Source organism: Macaca mulatta, chromosome 4, assembly GCF_049350105.2.
Source record: "Macaca mulatta isolate MMU2019108-1 chromosome 4, T2T-MMU8v2.0, whole genome shotgun sequence".
NCBI lineage: Eukaryota > Metazoa > Chordata > Mammalia > Primates > Cercopithecidae > Macaca > Macaca mulatta.
The window spans coordinates 28624505-28644722 of record NC_133409.1 but is presented as its reverse complement, the minus strand read 5'-3'; the positions used below and the strand labels follow the sequence as shown (position 1 = coordinate 28644722).

Genomic DNA, 20218 nt, shown 5'->3' with positions numbered 1-20218 from the left:
ACAGTTCCTGGTATATAGTATGTACTCAAACACTGTTTTTATGTATCAGTATACAGAGCCATTTCCAAATAGCTGACAATACCTAGGCCCCTCCTGTGTCCCTACTGAGTAATTTATGGGAATGAGCAACAATGTGCAAACAGATTAGACAATGGGAGGGCTCCATGTAGTCATGTGCCTTAATTGTGGACTTTTATTAACCTTTCTGCTTGGTTCAAAATACATGCTATGATCCGAATGTTTGTGTCTTGCCCAAATTCATGTGTTGAAATCCTGACTCGTCCAAGGTGAGGTCTAGGCCTTTTGGGAGGTGATTGGGTCATAACAAGGCAGAATTCTTCAGTATAGGATTAGTGCCTTGTGAAAGCTGCTTCAGAAAGCTGTCTTGCCCCTTCCACCATGTGAAGACACAGTGAGACAAGATTACCTATGAACAAAAAAAGGGGGATCTTGGACTTCCCACACTCGCTCCAGAACTAGGAGAAATAAATTTCTGTTGTTTATAAGCTACCTACTCTATAGTATTTTGTTATAGCAGCCTGGATAGAGTAAAACAATATGGGAAGATGTTTTTATAAGTACATGGAGGAGAACATTTCAATTTGGCCTCAAGCTCCAGTATGGCTCCGTATAGCACTTACATAACTGTCTGATGAAAACAGAAATGGAGGAGATGTTGATGGGTGCTAACATTTCCAGTGAATGGCTTGCTGGGACATAGACGGCAGTGACAAGATGGAGTATGTGTAGTAAATACATGAATTTTGGAGAAGAGGGAGAAACCTTTCTAAAAAGATAACAAGAATTAAGACAGACCCCACAAAATACCTCTAGGCGTTAAGATACAAGAGAAAATATTGCTTGCTTGACAGACTGCATGATAAATGGTATCCTCAAGGAATGGTCAGTACTTGACGGAAGTGTAATGGTAAAGAGAACACAAAAAGGATGAGACTTTTGTGGAAAAAAGACTATGTGATATGGTTTGGCTATGTCCCCACCCAAATCTCATCTTGAATTTTAACTCCCATAATCTGCACATGTCATGGGAGGGAGCAAGTGGGAGGTAATTAAATCATGTGGGCAGTTTTCTGTGCTGTTCTTGTAATAGTGAATAACTCTCATGAGCTCTGATGGTTTCATAAAGGGCAGTTCTCCTGCACATGCTGCCTTGCCTGCCACCACCTATGTGCCTTTGCTCCTCCTTCGCCTTCTACTATGATTGTGAGGTCTCCCCAGCCATGTGAAACAGTGACTCTATTAAACTCTTTTTCTTTATAAATTACTCAGTCTCAGGTATGTTTTTATTAGCAGTGTGGGAACAAACCAATACACTATGGTTTTAAGATGGTACCGTGGCACCTTTCATGTGTAGTTTTTGTGGAAAATGAAAACAATTAGTCCGTGCTTCTTTTCAAACTATGTATGACATTCTGAACCAGGGACAACTACATGTTACTTTTTTTCTTCATTTTAAAGAGATTATTCTCTCTACCATTGTATATTAAGTGACTATAGATTGATTAAATGTATCATTTAACTCTAGGTTCAGGATTATAAAAATAGAACATCTAGACCAGATCAAGAGCTTTGCCCATTATCCAGAGATGAATTAACTGATATGACTTTGTGTTTCAACCCTTTAGTGAGGAGGTGAAATGTGTCCTACCTGTATGTGGGATATTTGTGTTAGAAAAACAGGACATTTCACATATACATGACTGAAAAATGTACATACGATTGTATGTGTGTGTTTTCTCATATACGCAATAAAGAGGGAACAACTGTTCTGTTGGCTTGGTACAGTTGATCCTTGTACAACATGGGTTTGAACTGTGTGGGTCCATGTATATGTGGACTTTTTTCTACCTCTGTCACCCCTGAGACAGTGAGATCAACCAACCCTTCTTCATCCTTTTCCTCAGCATATTCAACATGAAGATAATGAAGATCTTTTTGATGATCCATTTTTACTTAATAAATAGTAAATATCTTTTCTCTTCTTTTATGATTTTCTTAGTAACTTTTTTTTTTTTTTTTTGAGATAGAGTCTCACTCTGTCGCCCAGGCTGGAGTTCAGTGGTGCGATCTTGGCTCACTGCAAGCTCCACCTCCCAGGTTCAAGCAATTCTCCTGCCACAGCCTCCCAAGTAGCTGAGATTAGTGGTGTCTGCAACCACGCCTGTCTAATTTTTTGTATTTTTAGTAGAGACAGAGTTTCACCATGTTGGCCACCTGATCTTGATCCCCTGACCTTGTGATCCACCCTCTTTGGCCTCCCAAAGCGCTGGGATTACAAGCATAAGCCACCGCGCCCAGCCAATATTTTCTTTTCTCTAGCTTATTTTATTGTAAGAATAGAGGATATAATACACAAAACAGACAAATTATGTGCTAATCAACTGTATGTTATTGGGAGGGCTTCTGGTCAACAGTAAGTTATTAGTAGTTGGGTTTGGGGAAGACAAAGTTACATGCAGATTTTCGACTGTATGGGGGTTGGTGCACCTAAACTTCAGGTTGTTCAAGGGTCAGCTATACTTCTTTTCACTCTCTTCTGGCAATAGCATCTCCTCCTTAGGTCACTGCTCTTCCCTCATTCCCCTATCCTGGATACTTCTGAGAGGCTGTCAATCATTGCACTGAGCCCTGTGGGCCATAAGATTTGATTGGCTTGGGCCTATCAAAGTGTTCCATTCTCCTGGTTAAGATATTGATTGGGAAATGTGCATGTATTTTAAGCCAGACCATCTCTAAGGGCCCACTTTTATAATTTTTATATGCAGAGATTTGGAAAAGATAATCATCTCTTTCTTCTGAGATAATAATCTTGATTGATCTGAATGAACCTGGGGCTATCTGTAGTCATGCCCATAACTTGCCCCCATCACATGGAAAATGTCTTTAAAAAATGTGAATGGAGCAAATATATAGATAGAAACAGAGCTGAAAAATGGAGAAATAACTGGTGATATTATTCCCATCCTTTATTTCAATGATATATAAGACAACCCACCTCTTTTTAGGATTCAGAGTAGACCGAAGGGGATTTATATTTATGATAAATGGGACTCTTGTTCAAATCCAGAAAGGCTGGATAAGGGGGTAAGAAACCCAGCAATGAGCAATGTAAAGGTCACTGGGCTGATTTTCTAGCTTAGGCTCTTTAATAATTTATATACATGTGGGTAAATCACTTAGCCTTTCCAAGAGTTCTTTCCCCTGTAAAATGCCAACATTAGCTTTAACTATATCTGATATCCTTAAAACTGTAAATGTGCACATTCTAAACATCTCTAAAGTAATCACACTTTGAAATAAGTGCCACCTGTGAGTAGGTAGAAACTTAATAATTTTTTGATAATAATATTTTATTTTTTCTTTTCATTTCCTTGCTTTTAAACTTTCTGTTAAAAAAAAAAAAAGTAGGATGCTGCTAGATTAATCTAGTGGAATGTAAATGCAATCAGTGACTAAATCAAACGTGTCTGTAGTCCACAACATTTCCAAAGCAAAAACAAAATTATAGATCTTTCTGATTTGAACCAGCTGAAGTAACTGCTGATTTTTATAGTTGCAATGATATAGTGAATTGTCAGAATTGTCTCTGCAGATTATAATGCTGAGCACTTATGTACGTAAAAACACAGCAGCCCCTACCCTAATTTAGAGGTTTGTGAAGTTTGGCATTGGCAATGCCCCTGTTTGTCCCTTCAGCGAGATCTCAACCTTCTCAATCAGTCTCTCTGACTCCCTTTTCAAGCTCATGGCACTGAGATTCATCATAAGGACCAACCAGGTAAGCTGTAGTGGCTGCATGGACTGTGATGTTGGACAGGGTTTCAAGACTGTATCTAGACTCTTGAGAGAGGATGCTACAATAAATAAGCAATATCTGTAAAGGGCACAAGCCTGAAAACCAGGGATTCTATGGCAGGATATGCCATACAGTTGCTAACTTAATTTTGTATTCCAAATTTTATTCCCCTTTTGATTAAAAGTAGCCTTCAAATTTAATTTTTAAATTATAGGATGGAATCTTTGATTTGTATACAACAGGCTTCCCTACTGGGTGACACATTTTGGGATAAGGGTGCTTTCTACATTATTCTTCATATTCAACCATCTATTCTACTTACTAACCATCCAGGACAGCATGGATTTTTATCCCTGATGTCGTTCACAACTCTGATTTGTTCCCAGTGTGAAATATCACTTATATTGGTTTGAAATTATATTCTAAACTTAAAGCCCACGATTTCTGTGTGGGATGTAAAGTTGACAAAACACGTACATTTTTCCTAATGCAAATCCTACATGCGTTGACTTTGAGGTAGTCAGGCTGACACTGTCGGAGGCGTGTAAGACAGAAAATAACTTCTGTTAAATAAAAGCGTAAGAAGTGAGGAAAGAGAAACAGATCTGTTTTGTTAAATGGAATTTTTAGAGACAGAGTAAATGGTTCTGGTTTGTTTTGAAGGAGATTAAGAATAAAAATAAAGTATTTAAAATGAAAGTGAATGCATGTTAGGAGGTTAAGGAAAGCTGACAATCTGCCAGTTGTGACAACATTTAATAATATTCAAATTAATTATAATATTGAAAATGAAAAATTCTGACTGCAAATGAATAATGAATAACAAAACCAGACACGGCTCTGAGGTGAAATGTGATTTTCATGAGGATGGGAACATTTAACATTTATACAGCAGTTCATATTCTCAAAGTCATGTATCAGTGACAACTGTAAAATACATCTTTAATTTGAATTGATGAAACACTCTGCAGGGGTACATTCAGGTGGTAGTCCGCTCCCCTCTCCAAATAAAATGAGAGAAAGTAGAGATTTGAATATAGAAATACTTAAAAACTACTTATAAAAATGGAAGTCAAATGCCCTGATATCCAATCATAGAAATGATTTCATTCTTGGTAGGTATGTCTTTGTTCTTCACTCACATGAATATTCATAAGCTGCCACAGCTCTTCATGTATTTAGAAGTACAGGGGTAATCCTCATTCTGAATGCAAAAGGATTGATTTATAAATATGCACTGTAATCCTTAGATACTACTTTAAATAAAAGCCCTTCAGATTATGTATTTTCTCCCAAACTCTCATATCTGTACTCTTCTTCCCATTTCCTTGCCTTGGTTGAACTTTAGCTAAAATTTTCTTGAAGGCCAAACTTTCTAAAGGTTTTGTTTCAACCATCTAATGATCTGTTCTCATGCTCAATCTACTATCACAGCTACGGAGAACCCCAAAACAGTGCTGTGGTGGATACTTCATTCCTAGTAACAGTGTTTTAATAGGATGTCACTGCCATCCCACAATTCTACCCACTTACAGTCAAGTATGACCAAGAATCAAATTTTCCCCATGGACTGGAGCAGTAGCAATTCATATCGCTTCTAGGCTTGCTTCATATGCCCTTTCTCATGGCCTTTCTTCTGGCTGGAGTGTTAATGACCAGAGCAATTTGGGAAGTCACATAATTGATTGCAGAAGTGCCAATATCCTGTATCTCTAAATGCCCCTATAGAGAATAGCTGCCCTCGAACCTGGAATACCTCCTTGGACTTCTGTAATGACTATAAAATACATCTTTAATTTGAATTGATGAAACACTCTGCAGGGGTACATTCAGGTGATAGTCCACTCCCCTCTCCAAATAAAATGAAAGAGAGAAGAGAATTGAATTAAGAAATGCTTAAAAAATACTTATAAAAATGGAAGTCAAATGCCCTGATATCCAATCATAGAAATGGTTTCATTCTTGGTAGATTGAGTGTCAACAGGAGATGGAAGTAAGTTTTATTTTGTTTTTGAGGCATATTTAAAGGTCTTCTTGGTTTTTCCACTTTACTTACCCTAATTAATACAAGTCTGGATTTGTTACTACAAATGTATGGCCTCTAAGCCCAGTGGCCTCTCACTAGCATTGTACAGCCATTATGGAGCTCCTTCTTACTTTAACTCTGCAGCTTTTTGAAACCTTCAGAACTCTCTTCAAGGTATCCTTCCACTTTCACCCTTTGTTTCTCAGCAGATTACATTGACTTACAGAGAAAATAATGCCACAAGGCATGAATTCCTTTAATTCTTTCCTTTCACAACTGAAAACTTATCCATGTTTGTGCCAAATCTTACTTCTTTTCTTTTAGATTTAGGAAGAATTTTATTTCTCTTTAAAAGTATTCTCCATATGAGTTCTAAATTTTACCCTTCCATCTGCTTCAAGCTCCTTCTCTATTTCTTATTTTTTCTCTCTCTGATATTATAAATCTCTCCTCCCTCATTCCTGTATTTCTTCCCTTAAAGGATAATCATGATCAAGACTCTTTGATTTTTAAAAATTTAGCCTGTATCCTAAATTATTCCTAATTTAGCCTGTATCCCTATCTAATTCTTAATCCATTTCACTTCCCTGCTTTTCAAAAAAGCTTCCTTAAAGTGTATTTTAGTTTCATTCTTCATTGTGTGATCTCTCATTTGCCCTTCATCCTACAATTTGGCTTATATATCTAAGGCTGCGTTGAAATTGTCTTAAGGAAAGTATGATGAACATTTTGTTGCTGTATCCAGTCTTTCTAAAAGGTAAATGTGAACACTTCACGTTCTTTCTTAAAAACACTTTACTGTCATCCTAAATCAGAGTTAAGACCAAATACCTTAGTATGACTTATGAGATACTTTAGTATCGTCCCTTTTTTATTCTCTTATTTCTTTATCTGTAGTTTCCTTACAAGTACCTCGTGACCAAATGTTACTGAACTATTTAGAGTTCATGATGCTTAGGTCTCTCTAACTTTTCCTGAGTTGTTTCCTCTACTTAGAAAGTACGTCCTCAATCAACCATGTGTTTAAATAGCTTCTTATACTTCAAGACTCAACTCCAGTATTTCCTTTCTCTTATTGTTTTTCCTGGACTGTTACAACTTCTTTTCTGCCCAAATAATGCTTAGAGTTTACTCTAGAATTTAACACGCTGCGTTATAATGTTTAATTCTCTTACTAGACTATAAACTCCTTGAAGAAAAAAAAAATCCTTGTCTTAATTTTTGTATCACTAGAACCTAGCCTAGTGTCCAGAGCAAATAGCTAATATATATTTATTGAGGAAGGGGATTAATAAGTTGCATCATTATTAATAAGTAAGCTCACAAAGATGGTGACTCTTGGAGGTATTTAGTAATGATACACCAGATACAGCAGATAGCATTGTTGGTAATATGAAACAGCACAATGCCAAAAACAAGATGACATTATAATTTTTTTCAAAATTAGAAATAGAAATATCCATTTAAATTATTTAAAAGAAAAAAATTTGTATCTAAGAATTGGTCATCAGATATTTTATCTTTTATAAGAAAAGTGTGTGTGACTTTATAAGAAAATAGAAAAAGTATAAATCACAAATTGCTTCTGAATAGCAACCAGGAACGCAGACTGAAGGTCATATGTGATCGACCGCAGAATAGAAAGCAGTAATCTGAATTATGGACTCCACAGGGACCAACTACTGCAGGATACTGCAGATCCTCTTAAACAGGACAATGGTAGTGGACAGATGCCAGGTCTTCAGAGAATGGAATATCTAAGAAGGAAGGGGCAATCATCGCCTTTGTTAACTAAAAATCAGATTGACACAGAAAAATTTCTAAGAGAATGTTTGACAATGTCAAATGTGTGTGAGGAAAGAAGCCTGATATTGGAGACTCAGCTACTCATGAGTCAGAGTTAAAGAAAGGAAGGTTTTTAATTGCACTGGAATGCCTTCTGTCATTTGAAACGATCTGGATTACACAGTTTCTAAATAATCAGATGGTAAGCCAAACCTATGGAATGACTTTCAACCTTGATTAAAGAAATGAGCACAGGCCATTTAGAGATAGTAATGAGGGCAGAATGATATTTTCCGTGACACAAATAGAAGACAAAACAATTTAAAATGAAGTGAACAGCAGTGCTGAGATGAAGTAAGATTAATGAAATAATAGTTCAATGGAGGCTTGGAGGCTTTTCTTGCGATTCTGAATTCTAAGTTTATTAAATGCAAGGGTCAGAAGAATTTCTAGGTCATTTGATGCTATCTCAAGGTCAAATGAAGGCAAATAGTCTCACATTCACTTCCACTGTTCCTAGTTTCTTCTATATTTCTTCATTTCAATGTTTAAAAAGCCAATGTTTATTCTTTACAAATTTAAATTGTGTTTGCAGTTTTTCTTCACCTGCAAAGCTGAAAGTAAACTTATGTCTATTTTCCCTTGTAAGCTACTTCATCTGAGTCACTAGAACAGTAGCTTATATTTTGTTTGCTCTTAATTCTGGAAGTTTTTTGCATCATGATACTCTGCCCTCTCCTTCTCTTTATTGAAATCATTCCATTTGGTTATTTATTTTTGTCTCCTATTAAAATGAACCTGAAAACTTAGGTTTATGTGGAAGTTATGGCAATTATTATTTTTAAATCCAAGTAAACAGCTTTCTCACCCAATTGTATATCCTACACATTTATTGGCACTCTGTTTAGACATGCTATATTGTACAAAGTGTGTTTCCCATTATTTCCATTTACCACAAATTTATGCGTAGGTTAGCCAAGTATATAAGCCATTTGTGTCTGTAAATTAAGAAACAGAAAACCTTGACAATAAACTCTAAAACTTACTTTCTCTCAAATATCCCCAGTCCTTGAGAAAATAAATGACTAATGGTAAATAGCAATCTACACCCAACTATGTCTCTTCTTGCACACAACAGAAAAAACAAATCAGCACTGAAAGAGGTAATGCAGTGTGGTTTGACAGTTTTTAAAAATTAATTTTATTTTATTTTGGTGGAAACAAAAAAATCAACAAAACTTCTCTGATTGCCTCCCAAATATTTTGCCATTTTGAAACTTGGTGTGGATGACAGTATTTTGCTCATAGCTAAATAGAATGCATGTCTTATTGAGTGTTTATGATAATAGCAGACACAGGAGCAAGGTTTAAACATTTATCTAAGGAAGAATATTTTTATCTACTAATTTGACTATTTAGAATACCTAGTGAATATTTCAAGGGATAATGATCAGTATAATCAGGTAGGAGATGCCCCTTGACCTAAATGCAACATTAATAGGAGAACACATTTTCACAGTTTATCATTTACTTATCTAGACTAGCTCAGTTTTTAATGTCCTAATTTTATAAATATCCCTGTATGCAAAACTATGATAAATCTACCTGTGCTGATGGTACAGAAGTGGAATGTGAGAGTTATTACAGGAGCTATTGCTGAGACGAGAGAACTATCACTTTTGGGTCACGTTGAAAGAGCCCAATGAACTGGTAACACCTCTTTAGAAAGGAAGACCCTTTAAAAATGAACAAGGACAAATGAATTGTTTGTAATGTTTTATTCTTTGAGTTCCCTGAAGAGTGGGTATACACATTTATAAGAATGTCATTTGCTTGGTTTCAGAAAACTTGGCAGGGTTCCATTTGGAATTCAAAGACATACCTCATGAATTGAGTTTCAGATAAATTGAAAGAATCCTAATAACTTTTCAAAATGAGAACCATGCCAATTTCTCACTGTCTAATAACATTCATCAACTCATCTCACAGAGAGGTTTGAAAAAGCTATTATCTTCAAAACATGTTTATTGGCTAGAATGTTTGCTTATTTTTCCTTCCGGTATGTTTACCATGAAAATAGTGATTGGGAACCTAAGAGTAACATCAATACTAGGAATTTAGTATTTCTTTTCTAGAGTCTTATTCAAACTTTTTATTAAGTAAAATGAGTTTGAAAAGTTGAGTTTTTTCCTGTTCCAGAGCCTAATTTTATTTAGGATCTGACCCATGAAAAGTCTTAATGAGTTACATAAGATGTCATTCCTTCAGTGAACTACAATGAAAGATTATGAAAGTAACTGATGAATGGAGACATGAAGTGCTATGTTTTTTTAAACACTTGGAAGTACTGCAGCAGTATTTACTGGAGATTCCTTGGGGGGCAGTGTGAGGAGGGCTTTTCTCCTAGGATACCTCCTTAGACCAACCCAGAACTCTGGGAAGCTGCTCTTGAGGATTTTGTATCTTTTCATCCCACTAGTGGGCCTAATTTGCAGTGACCCCCTTTACCTGTAAGTCATAGTATCTGCAACAAGGCCTCACTTCTTGGGAAAGATAGCAAACTTGTAGTTAAAAGGCTCTAGGCCCAGTCCTAGATGTAGGAATTTGAATAAAATCATGAATGCAATCACGTAATCATTTCCTCCTTGTAAATTAAGATTTGTTACTAATTTATGTATTCAGCTGATATATGAGCAACTTTCTATTGTGCCAGGAATGGGGGCAGCAGATAAAGACAGAACCACTAACAGGGAGGAGGTAATTGCCTACAGAAATAGCTGTTGCAGTACTCTTCTGAGCCTGAATTTTAAAAATAACAAACATGGCTTTGCTTCATGATCTATGAAGTACCATATGAATTCAGGAGGTCTGAAAACAAAAGGTAGCAAGTTCAAGCTAAAAGATTAAACTACAAACATGTAGTAGGTTGAATATGAGAATAAAATAAAAGTGTAGCCCACCCTTGATTATTTACGGATTGGCTAGAGTTTATGATTATCAGTGCCCTTCGATTATCCTTTTCCTTCCAGCTACCAACTATTGAATATTTTTTTGCTCATTAACACCTGTCTAGGAGTGGGAAGGTGAAATGCTAATCAGACAATTTGGTTAATTGTTAGTGGCTGCTATAATCCTTTTTTTTTTTTAAGTTGAGATAAGGAAATATTTTACTAAAATATTGGCTGTGGACCACTAAACTTTATGTCACCTTCGCTTCCTTTTATTGCAAGGATAAATGCAGATATTTAGTTTTTAGTTAGGTATTAAAGAGAATTAAAAACATAGTAATTCATGAATCCATTGGTTTTCAAGTATCACACTATAAATTCACATTACGTAATTCTTATTGGTCAGTGTTCAGAAAATATTACTCTTCTACAGTATGACTACTTTAAAATAAATCTTTAGGATTTAATAGTTGCAATTTTAAGTGTAGCCCTATAAAAATAACTGCACTTGCTAAGTGGATTTGTATCAACAGGAACACAACTTTTAGAAAATTACTTAAGACTGCCCTCCCGTTTGCCTGTGGTAGACATTTGGGACCCTCCCCAAGCCAAATAAGGGAAAGAAGAATGTTCTGACCATTAAAAGCACTAAGAATAAATCTGAGCTCTCATGGATAAGATTACTTTCAACTCTTTACTTCATGTTTTCTGACATAGACCCCAAGATCTGTAATTGTCTTAGAGAAACTGTGTGGGCTTAGATGGTACTTTGTAGTTCATTTGGCTTCTTCTTCTTCTTTTTTTTTTTTTTTTTTTTTTTGCCTGTCTCTCTTTGGGGCTGGAGAGCTGGTGTGTCTCTGTGTGTGTTCCTCTAGAGTGCCAAAAAAAAAAAAAAAAAAAAAAAAACATGCTGAAGAGTCCTAGGGAGATGAGGCTATTTTTGTTTGAAGCTGATACTTCTAGCTGAGCCACAAGTGCTGCTTGGAAAGGGCTTAGGTTGATTCCAGGGGGAGAACTCTGCAGAGGAGAGGCAAAGTTCAACAGGACAACAAAGAAGCAGCAGAAACAGCCAGGAAAAAGAAGAGCCCCCAGGTTTTGACACAGAACCCTCTACCAGAGTTCTCAAATCCCCAAATAGTCTGCAAAGTGCTACTTGACGGGAACTTTTCAACTGACATTTACTTTTGACGACCACCATGACTGAGATCACTGCTGAAGGTATTGCTACCATTTTCCAATAGTATCAAGTAAGGAAAAAAAATATGCAAATTGACAGCCACATGGACTGTTGATGTGTCCATTTAAAACGTTGCTTTAAGGTAATTGTCGTGGTCAATGATTCTATACAGGATCTGAGAAGTGGATTTAGGAGCTGAGAGGCTGCCAGATCTGTATATTGGGGGAGCAAAAAGAGATTTCTCTTAAATTTTGCATGTGGAAACTATTCTCTGCTATACCAAAGGCCCCACTAGATAACAGTTGTTACTCACACCTCTATAAATAGCTATGGTCATGTAACATGATGGATGATATCTTATCCAGCAAAAATTACAAAGTTTTCAAGGATGGAGACCATGATGAACTTGAAATATTACAGTAATGCTTACTTAAACTTAAAAAGTAATTTGAAGCATTTTTACTTTATGATATTTTTAAATGGAGACCTTAAGTTTGTTTTTCCTTTCCTACTAGGGTATGTAAAACACACACACATATATATGATTTATATACAATTTAAGACATAAGTGGTCTCACAAAATTTGTGTTTATTTGACCGTTAATGGAAATTCAGAGATAAAGATTGGAATTCCACAAACTTACTGTGCATCAATATGATTTTTAAAATAAAGTAATTAAGTTTAGAATTCTGGTTCTTTTCATAAATTCATTCTTCATTTTCCTCTAAATGGTAAATTCTATCTTTATGTTACAATAAATATTTTCTGCTTCAATGCTTTACTGAAAGCTACATACTATAATTATAATACATATCTTCTATTTGATGGTTGCTAGTTATATATATTTATATTCCATATATGCTTCATATATATATATATATGTACATATTTCTTAGAATGAAGAAGCCCTTCAAAACTAAATTACTCTGAATACAGTCACAGTCTGGTTCTAGTTGAGGTAAAATTTTGGAGGTGGATCTAAAATTTGCTTCTGACAGCTGTAAGAAACTCAGACAGGTGGTGCTCTTAACAACTTCCAAGTTAAATGCTGTGCTGGTTTGCTTTGAATAATACAACTGAACTATAGAATATGTGTTTTTATTTTGAGGGTAGAAATCAGTATCGACACACAGTAATTTCTGTTGGAGATTTTCAGTCAATATTTGTAAGAATTGCCTTATTTGTACCTTACATTGAGAAATTCAGTCTGACACCCCAAATTAATAACAATTACTGAGAGAATTCTGCGTGTTAGGTATTTTGCTCAGAATGTTATGGGTGTTTACTTATTTAAAACTGACACAATTCAATTAAGGAGGCATTATTATCTCAGTTTGGCAGAAAAAGGAACTGTAGCTAACATGTTCTGTGACTCGCTCAAGACTATAGCATTACTAACATTTAAAGCCAGCCCCTTTAAATCTCATTTGTGTGTGTGTGTGTGTTTTCTTTTCTGTGAGAGGATATCAGGTTTACTCTTTACCAATTTTAGTTCAGAATTTGCTAACTAAATATAAATAGCATTTTTCCTATTCCTTAAATATTCTGTGTCATGTTGCTTTTAGTTTGCCTTAAAGAAAGCTATCTATAAAAACTTATTGCTTAGCTCTGCACAAGTTATTAAGATAGCTATGAGTGTCTTAATCTTCTGTTTCTCTACCTCTGCTCAGTGTTTGGGCTCCCAGGTGATTCAGGAGGTCGGTTGACTAAACCATCTTGGGCTTGTTTGTGGCTTATGTTCTGTAGAACTTGCAGTTGATTCAAAAGACTTTTTACAGGAAAATTCGTGATTATGAAATAGAACTTTTGTTTCTGCCTCCACTCTGCAGGGGTTTAAAAGGGCCTTAGAAGACCTTCTGGAATCACCCATAAAAGTAATTGAATTAGTAATAAAATTAAAAAGTAGAAATACCATCTAATTCCTGGGTGATGGTCATTTTCCACTTCCGGGTCTTAACAGTTCATAGGATCTATATTATCTAAACATCAATTATGTACTTTTTTTCATTTTCTGGAGTGATTTATTAATAATATTTCTCAAATGAAAATTAGACTGTCAACTCAAATGAAGTTATCTTTTAAGGTAGCACAGTCATTCTTTGAGGATATCCAAAGTTTTTTGCACACTGTTTTACTACACAGTTTCATGTTACCTTGGCAATTCTCACTTTCTGTGCCCTAGCTACAATTGCCTTCCTCCAGTCCTTTATAAAAGGTATACCTTTGTACAATGCCTTGGTACAGGCTATTTTCTGAGCCTGGAATAGTCTTATTTTGTCTCATCTGCTATATTTCTTTCTCAACCACTTATTTATTTATTTATTTATTTATTTATATATTTATTTTAGAGCAGAGTTTCTCTGTCACCCATATTAGAATGCAGTGGCATGATCATAGCTCACTGCAGTCTCAAACTCCTGGGCTCCAGCAATCTTTCTACCTCAGCATCAGAAGTAGTTAGGAATACAGGTGTGCACCACCATGCCTGGCTAACTTTTTTTTTGCTTTAATTTTGTAAAGACAGGATCTTGTTATGTTGACCAGGCTGTACTTGAACTACTGGCCTCAAGCCAAGATTCTCTTGTCTCTGCCTCCCAAAACATTGGGAATACAGGCATGAACCACCACGCCTGGGGCTTGCAATCACTTTTGGACATATTACTGAAATGCCAGCACTCTATCAGTAGACCTATGCCACCTATCAATTACAATTTCCATCCATTTATCACACACACAAACAAAACAGTTTGTGGCACTTAAGAATATAAGAGGTAACTCATTACCTTAGAAAGCTCTAGCCAACTGTCCTCATCTCAGGTTTTGGGAAGACGAGGCTCATACATATTATATGACTCTCTGATGGTCATGGGAAATTAGGAGAGACCTGAGGATACATTTCATGCCTCCTGTGCCTCATCCCATAGCTTATTCAACTACAGTGATGCTGTTCCTATAACCTCACCTAGCTGCTCACATCAATTTCCACTGCAGGTTCCAAGCTGGCTTACTTCATCCAGTGGAAGAAAGGAAATAATGTTAATTACAGAATTGTGTTTCAGGTACAGAGCAATAGATAAATTAGAAATAGGACAAAGTTGAACCCTAAAGGATTTTAGAGTAATAACACCTTTGATTCTGGCACAATAAATTAATAAAGATAATTATAACAGCAATGATAACAACTTACATTTATTCTGAAGACATAAGATATCAAGCACTGTATTAAGCTTGATAAATATTCATTTAATCTTCAGGGCCACCTGAAGAAAAAAAAAAATGAGATAAAGGCTAGTATTATTGCTGTTTAGAGAATAGGAAGCTGGCTGGGCGCGGTGGCTCAAGCCTGTAATCCCAGCACTTTGGGAGGCCAAGACGGGCGGATCACGAGGTCAGGAGATCGAGACCATCCTGGCTAACATGGTGAAACCCCGTCTCTACTAAAAAACACAAAGAATTAGCCGGGCGAGGTGGCGGGCGCCTGTAGTCCCAGCTACTCGGGAGGCTGAGGCAGGAGAATGGTGTAAACCCGGGAGGCAGAGCTTGCAGTGAGCTGAGATCCGGCCACTGCACTCCAGCCTGGGCGACAGAGCAAGACTCCATCTCAAAAAAAAAAAAAAAAAAAAAAAAAAAGAGAATAGGAAGCTGAGGTTGAGAGAGTTTAAAGAATGTGCTAGAATTCACACAACTGTATGTGATATAGCCAGGATTCATTATCATGCCTGACCACAGAGTCATATTGGATATGTCTTCTTGCTGTGTGAGACTGTTAGGTTGGTCAATTAGGTTGTTGTTGGAGCCTACACTAGGACCATGTTACATTTAGGAGGTTGAATCAGGCCCAGACTGGATTACACTCAAACAGCACACAGGTTCAGGGCTATAAATAGTCCTTTATCTTCCTTGCAATGTAATGTGTCCAAGTTGCTGGGAATCCTATATATAATTAACTTAGTATTTACTAGAACGCTTAGTTCAAGAAAGCTTTTTATTTAAAATGCTAGAAGAGCTTATGTCAAACTGTCAACTTATAAACCATTATATAACCTCAGGCTTCCGGAGAAAAATTATTGTACTATGCATGGAATTCTTTCCTTACCATTAGCTGAATCACATTTCACTGCTTCTGTAACAATCAAACCTCGGAGAGGATTTGATATTCAAAATTTGAGCAAAAGTGGTCATTTATATTCTACACACCGCATTGCTCCCATAGACTCTGCAGCACAAGATTACTCACGGTTGCTCTCAAAAAAAAAAAAAAAAAATTCAAGAATTCACAGCCAGACTACTTAACAACTAGGCAAACAAGTTATATCATCTAGCGTGACAGATGGTGAAATTATGAGGTGGTCCAACCTATGTTTCTTCATTTACCTCGTCAAAGCAAAGGGCAGCTGCTCTGGCTTAAGTGGGGATGACCTGGGGGTACAAAGGATTGTAGCACTAGTTTCAAGCCGTGGTTACTTCCAGGGGATGTTCTTCATTTTCCTGATAAAACAACATACCACATATAAAATATTATTTTTAGTCTCATAAGTACATTTTAAAACTGACATTAGAAAGATAGCCTATTCAAAAGAGGAGGACCACGACGGTGAAAGTCACAGTTAAATGAAAAGATTTGTGCATGGATTGTTTAAGTAGAAGATTGGATTTTTTCATTACGCAACACTTGAGGGCAATGCACAGACCCGTGGATAAAAGTCTGGAAGCCACAAAAAAGGCACACTGTTGGCAAAATGTAAGGCAAAACCCAACCAACCAGTAAAATGATAGCTAGAACTGACTCTTCTGACTAGAAAGAAAGGAGAAAGCAAGAAAGGAGGGAAGGAAAAGGAAATACACTGCCTCCAATTTTTAAGAAATAGAGGCATGAGGAATATACTAAAATCTACACCATAGTAGGCAGTAGGCTATGGGAACTGCTACAGTACAGACAACCCAGTTACTTCAAATAAGTTCCTGGGAACAAAAACAAGAAAATCTGGAGAATAGATGAAAAGAAATGTAAAAAGTTAGCAACCCATCACAATGTATGTAATGATGGGATCATGATTCAAGCAAACAACCTTAAAAAATTCTAATGAAATAAGTGAACATTTAATACAGTCTGGATGTTAGATAACCTTAATAATTATATTTTTAGTGGGATAACTGTATTGTGGTTGTGTTTTAAAATTACTTAGTATTTGGAGATACACATTCAAAGATTTATGAAAGAGGTGATGGGATGTTTGCAGTAAAGAACAAGAAGTTTCATATTATTGGTGACATTAATTAGAGACAATAATTAGAAACAGTTTGTTTTTGAGATAGGTCATGAGAAAACCTGAGAACAATTCAAAAGCCTAAGGAGTCAACATGATGCAAGAAAAAATAGTTCTAAAAATTGCTATGGCTTGGAACATTGCATTCATTGACAGGGTATTAAGTATGAAGCTTTTGTATGACTATCTCTTTGAAATATCACAGAAATTGTGAAAGGCAGGTATCAAATAAACTCGATTAGTCTGACTCTGAAACTTCTTGTTCTTTACTGCTCAAGTTGACTTTAGGAAAATAGGAAAAAAGGAGAAAAAAAAAGCAATTTTGAAAACCAGGAGAGTATAGTTCACTGAAAATCAGAGAGAAAATATAGTGCAGAGCTAAGAGAAAGAAGCATTAAGAAAAGAGAATGTGATAGAGTAGTAAGTGCATGGAGTTTTACTTGAGTCAGAAATTGGGGTTCAGGCACTATCTCCACTACTCAACCACTCTTGGTCTGGGGAGGATGGAGCCTCACAAGAAGGGTCATGAACTTGGTTAATTAAAAATAGTATGGCCAGAGGAATTTTTTAAAATTTTACAGGATCATGCTATTTGGCAAATTAACTTTACGCTTTTTAAATTGTGCAAGTCATCCATGATGCAAAATTTGCAGTGACAATGAGCAGAAAATATAGCTGTGTAGTGTCAGCCCTTGTTAGGTTCCACTAAGACGCTTTTTCTTATAGTTTTTATTATTATTTGTAATAGGAACTATTTTTCTCCCATCCCATAAGCACATAGTATCCATGAAAATGTTCTGTTTATCAGCTTAAATGTATGTTTTTTTTTTTTTTCCTATTTACTTTTGGTCATCATTGTGACAGTAATTTAAAATTCATGCTACTTTTACAATGCAAAAACGAATTGAGGCTATTCAGTTATTATACTAAAGGCTTAGGAATCCGTAGAGACTTAAAGTCTCCAATACTGTTTGCATTAATTTTTAATCAGTTAACAATATTTAATATGAGAGAAACATAAAACAGTGCAACTAAGCAATTTTAAAATCATCTACATTGACCTTTGTGTTGAATATGTCAATTTGAAAAGAAAATGGTTAAGATTTTCCAGCAAAGCTTTTGGTTTTATACTTATGCTTAGTTGGAGCTCAAAGACAGTATTAAAACATTATTCTTTTCTTCTTTCAAACAAAAAGAAACCCGTTGGGTACATGTTTAATGTATTTTGTAAAAATACATGTTATCTAATGTAACACAGTTAAAAAGAACAAAGTAGGGAAAAAATCTTCATCTCGCAACTATGCATTAACATCATACAATAATGTCAAGTTTATGGAGTTAGGCCCCATTTTACTTAAAGTTCTAGGAAGATTTGTCAAGGTTAAGTTTTTGCTGCCCCCAGTTCCCACCTGCCCTGTATAATATGAATGACAGGCTTGGTTTTTTATAGAGAATACTTATTTGATTGTCACGTAAATATATATTACCCCTAGTGAGAGTTATACAGAGACAGATGAACTTCCTGGTCCAAACAGATAGTAATTTTTATCTTCAAAGGAAACCAAAAAGAGTATCTTTGGCAAATGTGCAATGAATAAAGTCTTGCTCTGCTCTATACAAGTTAATGCTCTCTAAACTTCAAACATCTCCACATCTCCATGCCTGAAGTGAAACTGTCAAAGACACACAGAATTTACAATTTTGAGAGATTCTTTGGTATGTAAATGAGCTGTTTCCTCATAAACTGCAGACTCTATCTCAGTTACAATGTACTTTAAATATTACATTTAAATATATGTGGTTTAGATATTTTCTAATATGTTATCTGTGCCAGAAGCTAGTGCATGTGGTTTTCACCCAAACAAGTAAAAGACATGATATTTTGACCTATAAGAACAAAGATAATTTAAATGGAGCAACCCGTTCTTCATAGGGGAAACTTGGTTTCATTTAGACAGCATGAAGCTGGAACTCACTGTGACAAACCAGTTTTATCTTTGCTACGCATTTGCTGCATCATTCTCCCCTCCCTGACACAGGTTACTAAAGTGTTAAGAAAAACAAAAGAAACAAAAAAAATCTTAGTATTTCAAACTTAGTTTTAATATGGTCTAGGGCATTCGTGAGCTCGTGGATGTGAGAGATTCAGTTTCCATTTATACAGACGTTCAAAATACATATTTAGCAAACTTTCCGTGGAAAATTGTTTGTTGACTTTGAAAATAAAATCATCATGTGATTAGGGAAATTTTCTCTTTGAGGTAGACATTTAATATAATGTCAAGACAAAAATAACAGATATGAAGTGGTACTTCTCTGACATTCACTGCTGGATCTATTATTTTTGCCCATGGTTATTCTTATTTAACCTATATATTATTGCCTAGGGGAAAAAGTGTACTGTAAAATCTGAAAGTTACTATAGTATAGTAAAATGCCAAGTTTGTGAATTTAAATCTGCAGAAATATTAGGCATTGCATTTAGAAAAAGGCAAGTTACCTCCATCTGAAATATAACAAAAGTTTAGACTGTATGGTATTAATTATCAACCTAGACGTAGATTTATAAAGCAGTATGTCATGCCAGAGGTTCAGTTTTATTCAATATTTTAACACCTATTATGCACCAAATTGAATGCCTGACAATGTGGACACAAAAATTAATAATAAAAGGTCCCCGCTACATTGCAAAACAAAAAGGAAAGAGCCAGAAATAATAGTGAGAATAAAGACTGGACAGATTTTAAAATATTTGATTCAAATTTGAAATTGCAGACATGTCTCTTTTTATTGCACTTTGCTTTATTGCATGCCACAGATACTGCATTTTTCAAAGAAAATGAATAAAGTTATCACCACCATTTTTCCAACAGGACGTGCTCACTTCCTGTCTCTGTGTCACATTTTGGTAATTCTCATAGTGTTTCAAATGTTTTCATTATTGTTTTATCTGTTTTGGTGATCTGTGATCGTTGATCTTTGTTATTAATATTATAACTGTTTTAGGTCACCACAAGCTGCCTCTATATAAGATGGTGAATTTTATCAATAAATATGTGTATTCTGACTGCTCCAAAAACTAGACATTCCCGCTATCTCTTCTCTTCAGGCATTTTCTATTCCCTGAGACACAACAATATTGAGATTAGGAAAATTAATAACCCTACAACAGCCTCTAAGTATTAAAGTGAAAGGAA

The 20218-nt window shown here is 35.6% G+C and overlaps 1 protein-coding gene across 35 annotated transcripts in view; it reads left to right on the top strand.

Moving 5' to 3' along the window:
* The first annotated feature begins 11246 nt into the window (after nucleotides 1-11246).
* Nucleotides 11247-20218, top strand: part of TRDN (triadin) — a 410920-nt gene continuing 401948 nt past the window's right edge. For all 35 annotated transcript variants that reach the window (XR_013416180.1, XR_013416179.1, XR_013416183.1 and 32 more), the window contains exon 1: nucleotides 11247-11794. Coding sequence is in view for 29 of the 35 variants with exons in the window: in XM_077999343.1 (XP_077855469.1) it covers nucleotides 11773-11794 (22 nt within the window). In the remaining 6 variants the exon portion in view is untranslated. The remainder of the gene's footprint in view (nucleotides 11795-20218) is intronic.